General features: G+C 40.4%; 1 protein-coding gene across 1 annotated transcript; it reads left to right on the top strand.

The window, feature by feature from the left end:
• Positions 1 to 271: 271 nt before the first annotated feature.
• On the top strand, positions 272 to 6,696 carry cfl1 (cofilin 1). The gene is made up of 4 exons (XM_053323459.1): positions 272 to 361; positions 4,108 to 4,418; positions 4,507 to 4,583; positions 5,687 to 6,696. The coding sequence occupies exons 1-4, from the start codon at positions 359 to 361 to the stop codon at positions 5,797 to 5,799; spliced, it is 504 nt and encodes a 167-aa protein (XP_053179434.1). The 5' UTR covers positions 272 to 358; the 3' UTR covers positions 5,800 to 6,696.
• The last annotated feature ends 225 nt before the right edge of the window (positions 6,697 to 6,921 follow it).

The raw sequence follows: 6,921 nt of genomic DNA, 5'->3' as shown, positions 1-6,921 counted from the left end.
TATTATAAGAGATATTGGACCATCCACACCGTGTTGTATTATAAGAGACATTATTAGACTGTCCGCACCGTGGTGTATTATAAAACCTATTGGACCATCCACACCGTGGTGTATTAGAGACATTGGATGGTCCACGTCATGTTGTATTATAAGAGATATTGGACCATCCACACCTTGATGTAATATAGGAGACAACAAAATAAACAGCCGGACCATCCTGACGTGTGCTCCCGCTCGTGCACTTTGCCCGAGTCCGGCTCGTACTTATAGGCGCGTTCACGCGGTGTATCCAGAGTGAGCGCGACGCCTCATCATCACAGTCCATTCAACAAACACAGACCGACTCAGAGCTACAACAATGGTAGGTTTATCGTCGTCTTTAATCACGCTTTGTATATTTTCAGTGGATTTACTGCCAAGTTTAGAATTAACATCGTTATTCTGGGACGTTTGTGGAAGATTTATTTTCATTTTTAGATGATGATGATGATGATAGTTGTTTTAGCATCAGACATCAGAACCGGTGAGAGCAGCAGACTGTGCCGCAGCAGCTAGCACCGGGGCCAAGCAGAGAGCCACTGAGCTGTCCGAGAGGGCTGCTTTCATTCAGCGGGGCCAAACCGCGTTTTATACTCAACACACTCTATTAGCCGTGAGGTAACTTTGACAAGAGTGTGAAAATACGGCAGATAAGCTGCTAACGGGTCCTAAACAACGGGCGCCATTTCGTCCATGTCCCCGTGTTTCAGGCTCAGAAAGCCGCATTACAAAAGGCCCTGTCCCGGTTAACACCCAGCCCGCTGCCATGACACGGCTCCTCGGGGTTTTTCTCCGCATCATTTCATTGTTATTTCTTCTCTCTTCGTCGATGCGTCCTCGGTATATAACTGTCAAAGCCAGCAGGTGCAGCAGCGCCTCGGGGCCGCTGACGGAGCTAACGGAGCTGCTAACAGACTCCATCATGGCGCTAGCTGAGATTTCTCCTTTGTCTGTTCACGGCTTCATGTCTGACAGTCTGCTGGATACAGCTCGACTTCGTGCTCTGAACCACGTTACATTGAGCCTTTTCAGACTAAAAGGACCGTGTAAGTTCATGGCCGAAATCTCATTACGCTCCTAAATGTGTGAATTGCATCGTATTGGTGGTTTGGTGGGTTTCTCCTTTTATAGCAGCTCACATGTGCGTGTGCTGCATTCACGGCCCCACCCTGAATTTGGTGCAAAGACCATTTTGTTTGGTGCCGTCTTATAACCAGATCTGCTGTTACACTGAATAAGCAGCCGTTTATGTGATATTTTTGCCATGTATTTAAAACAGGATGTAGCTCATATTTGACAGATTTATCTTCATTATGTAACGCCGGTGTGTCAGCTCCGGATCCGCTAGCTGAGGCTAACGGGCCGCTGCCTCTGGATCTGGATGCTCGCTGCTGCGCATCTTTTATTAGTTGCGCATCTGATTTGTACAGCAGTTTAAACAGCCCGCATGCACGTCATGGCATTATACTACCACACAACACAAAGGGGATTAATTAACAGATGCCTCTATTCATTCATACAGAGTCACCAAACATAAGAGAGAGATATGACGGCTTATGCGTTATTCTTTTGTGCATCACTACAACATGAAAAGTAAATTTACAATCATAGCATTATATATCATATGATCAATGTTATACCATCGGGTTTTTTTGTTTGTCACAATCCAGCTATGTCGTCTGTTGCTGCTGAGTCTGCACCGTTAACAACCTGACATCAATTAAATCAGCCCATCACACGCCTCCCCTTTTTCTCTATCCAGTGTTTCCTTTGAGTTTGAATATGAAACTATTAGTGCAATTGTGGTGTGGTCTGAGGCCTCTAACCTTAACTGTGAGTGTGTGTATAAAGGAATTCAGACTTGGACTGCGACTAGAGTTTTACTATAAATAAAAGTATCCACTGTTAAGATTAGATAAGATGGGAGTTTAGAGATCATGGTGATATTAGCTAGCTGCTACAACAAAAAATAAACAGTGTATAGAAACAGCATTCATTGCAAATAAGGTCAAAGCAATGCAGTGAGGAGGAAAAATGCAGGAATAAAGAGTTTGACTTTACAGATAATCATTTTTAATTAATATGTATGGAGATTGCATTTAGGCAGATGTCATGCTGACTCATGCAAAGAGTCTGGAAATAGCAGCTCATTTTGAAAGCAGACTTTGCTAAAACTGCACCACCATGGGGGGCAAATAAAGACCAAATTACAATGCTTTATTGATGGGGAGATTAAGGAAGTGAGTACAGTTGGTTAATTATTACTCTAATATTCACTGTCTGATAGGCCGTTTACACCCTAAGCAAACATACAGCGCCTGCGCCTGCTCCTGCTGCTTTGCTGTCAGATTCCTTTTCCGTCTTTCCTGTCCCATTATTTCCTTTTCATTGTCTTTTCCTTTTTTTTCTTTTTTCTTTTTTTTTTACCCATTGTCACACTGCTGTTAGAAAGCAGTTTTCTTCCATCTTGTCCTGAGACTGCATTTTCCTATGATGGAGTGCGTTAAACAGAGTCAGAAGACCTGACTGAGTGAGTTTATGGAGCAGCTGTGACTTGGCGATGTGACTTGTCTTCTACATTTCAACAGAAGCCCCATTGTCTGACTGTGAACCCTGCACTGCAACGCTTAATGCCTGACCACACCCTTACCCACATGGTCATTTTTTATGGCAGAGATAGTGTCCTCGGCTGCTGCTCCTCCGTCTGCAGAGAGAACTTATGTAATGTTTTCTGCATCCTGGTTCTGCTTCGGTCACAGTGACAGCGAGACACACCTGTTGGCTGAGCTCAGCTTTAGTATTCATAATCCAGGTGGACTTTGGACAAGCAGCACTGGCCACTCTCTGCTCCTCTTTTTATTCTTACAGTCTGACCTTACATAAAGCAAATGGAATTAAAAGGCTGTACCGACCGAATCGTCAGTCTTGATTTCATTTGGACCAGCTGTGCTTACAATTGGATAATTTTCAGATTGCATTACACAGCTTAACTCTTCCACCACCATTAAATTTGCTGCATATTTAAACAAATTATACTATACAAAATATACACTGTTGTAAAATTTAAACCCAATATTTTTATGATCACCTATTTACATTAAGTCCTGATCAATCACTTAAGTTTTTATTCATGTTTTTTCCATTTTTATTTATATTTGTTGCCCACTTCTTTCACTTCTTGCCCACTTTATTCTCTCAAGTATGATGGATGCCTTTCTATTCATTTATTTTTAAATTGTGCAGTTTAAGGAAAAAACCACATCTAACTGCTTTTTGTCACGGCCACACCTTTTGCATTTCAATCCTCCTTATCAGTCCTCGTAAAGAGCATTCCTGTTGTGTGTGTGATAGTCACATGCAGCCCTCTCAGGCCCTTCTTCAGCTTCATGATAGCTGTATTTTTCTGTACTCGAGTCGTCACTTGAGGCTTGTTTAACACAACGGCAAAACGGATGTCTCGACATACAGACAGAACTATCACTGCAGAGCAAAGCTGCAAATAATAATGTTCATTATCCATTAATCTGATAATTTGTTGTCAGAAAATGGCAAAAATGCCCATCACACTTTCCCATAACCGACAACTACGTATTTATATTGGGGTTTTTTGGTCCTACCAACAGTCTTAAACCCAAATATTTAGTTTTTCACTGAATAGAAAAAGCTCTAACCTGCAAGTGATTTCAAACAAATAATCATCTAATTGGTGGTTTCTTATGAATAATATCAGTTCTACTTTGAAACATATCACTAATGCCCTTTTTTTTCTTTTTCTTTTTTGTTTTTTTGGGGGTTTTTTTACCTTGGATTGTAATGTTCCCAAAATTCATCTTAAGTGCCATTTTCACCTGTAAAAATCATGACAGATTCCAGTTTTATTTGCTTTTTAAATTAGTTATTTTCTGAAACCTGTATTTATTGACTCTGAGCTTTGTGCCTCCTTTCGCACAATAATTATTCTGGGTTGTGTAACTTATTGAGGCCTCAGTTTGTAAAAGGATATTAAATGTTCCTGTTGGAGCAGCACAAACTGTAACTACATTACTTAACAGCTCGTTCTCTACACAGGCCTCCGGTGTGAAAGTCACAGATGAAGTTATCGCAGTCTTCAACGACATGAAGGTGCGTAAGGCTCAGGCGAACGAGGACGAGAAGAGAAAGAGGAAGAAGGCCATTCTCTTCTGCTTGAGCAAGGACCTCAAGAACATTGTTCTGGATGACGGCAAAGAAATCCTGCTGGGTGACTTGGGAACCACCGTCCAGGACCCCTACCAGCACTTTGTGAAGATGCTGCCCCCAGACGACTGCCGCTACGCCCTGTATGACGCCACCTACGAGACCAAAGAAACAAAGAAGGAGGACCTGGTCTTTATCTTCTGGTAAGAGCAGCCGTTATCAGATAATAAAGTGTTGACTGACTGTCATTACGGCAGCGTTTGGTTTTAATATTTTTCCTTCTGTTCACAGGGCTCCAGATAGTGCCCCCCTGAAGAGCAAGATGATCTATGCCAGCTCAAAAGATGCTATCAAGAGAAAATTTGAAGGTGAGTATCCGAAATTTCGAGCTGCACATTACACACATTAATTAACTATCAATCCCAACCTTAACAACAGCTAATACATACCTAACAGCTGTAACGGTCAATACTATTATAATAAGAATATGTGAAGTGACTTGGTGTAATGTGAAAGAGATCGCTTGGTAACAAACCCAAAGATGGTGATTACCAGACTCCACATTGTTCAGCTCATTTATTTTGTTTTTCAAGCTGTAACTTTACTGTTTCATCATCCTCATTTCCCATAAGCGGGCAGCGGTTTTCAGTGAAGAGCTCTAAAAAACAACATTGTTAACATAATGTAGTGTTTAACATCTAAAGAGCCAGACGCTTCCCTCAGGAGCTGTTGGAGACCAAAGCAGAGTAACAATTAGAGTTTGATTTGAAAAAAAATTTAGATGGCCAGAAACACAGCTCAAACTGAATGCCAGTTTTGTGGCCTGAATGTGTGACTGGGTAATTTGGAGACCTGTTCGCAATATCAAAATATTTGTATAATAACGTGAATGTTGTCTTTGCAGTGTGTTCTGCTGCCCCCTAGTGGACAAAATTAAAGCGCTTTAAAATACTGCACTACACTTTTTTTTTAACCTAACCTAGCAGAATAAATTGGTGTTGCCATTATGTTTTCTTTGATACCTCAATCCCGCCATCTTTAACACAAGTCTAATGCTGCATTCTGACAGTGTTTAAAATACCTATTAAAAAAAACCCTCTATGGATGTATAGGACAGACATTTTTAGAAGTTTTCCTTGGGCAATAAGACCTTACATACTCTGTGGAAATATAAACCTGTCTACTGTCACAGATTTTGCTGCATCATTTATACCTTTGTAGCTGTTGCTTTAAAATTTCTATAACTTTATGATAACTTTATAGTAAAATATCTGTCTATAAATGGCTGCTCTTCTGATTTTCCAGGAAAACCTGCTAAAATGTACTAGGTATACAATACACGCACCATGCATCACCTCTCCTTTTAGGAAATGTGCTTTTTATTCACCTACATGATGATCTTCTGACTAGAATATTGTTAAATTTGATTTTGCATTAAGATGTGTGTCTGTCTTTTTTTTCTTCATTTCAGGTATCAAGCACGAGTGGCAGGTGAATGGTTTGGAAGACCTCAAAGACCGGCACACCCTCGCGGAAAAGCTCGGCGGCTCGTCAGTAATCAGCCTGGAAGGATCCCCTATATAAATATTGCCCCCCCCTCCCCTCCGGCTTCAATCATCGAGGCCTTTCAGACACATCTGTTGGGTTTAGCTGTTCATTCCAGTGTGGTTTGGAAAAGGGCAAAAGCAGAACCAGCACCATTTGTGGGACTCTTGGGGAGGGATATTGCGGGTGGGTGTGGGGTCAAGTGACAGTTTTAGAATATTAAAAAAAAAAAGACAAATTCCAGAAATGCAGACTGTCATTCCAGTTAACGCAACATAAAGATTATGAACAAAACACACACAAAAGAAAAACGTAAAGATACAATGAATGAAGGAAGGATGATGAAGATATGATGATGATGATGATGATTAATACACATGTGTAAGGACAGGGTTTTGTTCTTTCCGGGTTCCATTTGAACGATTGCAGAGAAAGGGACAAACAACCTTTTAGTTTTCCAACCATTGAATCCTGATAATTGTTCCAACTACATTTTTTTTGCCAAACTTCTAGTTAAGTTTTGTAAGTGTGTGTAGTTGAGACTAGGTGTAGTACAAACTAATTCACTCTTGATTGCACAAAATGTATCAAAACCTTCTCTGGGGGAACACGGTTAAATATATATATTTTTCTTTTCTGTTTTGTTTTTCGATTGTTTTTTTTTTTTTCTTTTTGAACATGCAAATTCCAAAACTTGAGTGATTCCTTTTTATTTCCAGTTATGGGTCTGAAAACAATGGCATTTGATGTAGTAAACAAACACATTCCTCGTACTTGTCAAAACCAGGATCTCCTCGATTTAAAAACTTTGGTGTTATGAAGGTCTGATGGGGAGCGATGTGTAAATGAAAGACCGACAGTCAGAGTTTAGCCTGAATATTGAATGGTGGATGTTTTGTATCGTCTCCTTATCTCTAATAAAAAGCACTAAACTACTGACTTGGTCTTCTCTTTTTTCCGCTTTTTTTTTTTTTTGCATTGGAAGCAGACCAACAGCTGCAGTGTGGTCAGATGTTTCAAGTTTTGGTCGACAGTGTGATTCACACATCAGATTAGCCACTTGTATGTAATAGCATTAGTTCTAGTAGGTGGCCTTTTTTGTAAGAACTTGAAATTTTAACTTGCATATTTAACTTGCACACTGTTAGGGCAAATTTGACC

The sequence above is a fragment of the Scomber japonicus genome, chromosome 8 (assembly GCF_027409825.1).
Source record: "Scomber japonicus isolate fScoJap1 chromosome 8, fScoJap1.pri, whole genome shotgun sequence".
Taxonomy (NCBI): Eukaryota; Metazoa; Chordata; class Actinopteri; order Scombriformes; family Scombridae; genus Scomber; species Scomber japonicus.
The sequence above is the reverse complement of the archived record's forward strand: the minus strand, read 5'-3'. Positions and strand labels throughout refer to the sequence as shown.

Coding starts and splice junctions, on each gene's coding strand:
- cfl1 (XM_053323459.1), top strand. Junction 4,419..4,506: donor GACCTGGTCTTTATCTTCTG/GTAAGAGCAGCC, acceptor TTCTGTTCACAG/GGCTCCAGATAGTGCCCCCC. Junction 4,584..5,686: donor TATCAAGAGAAAATTTGAAG/GTGAGTATCCGA, acceptor TCTTCATTTCAG/GTATCAAGCACGAGTGGCAG.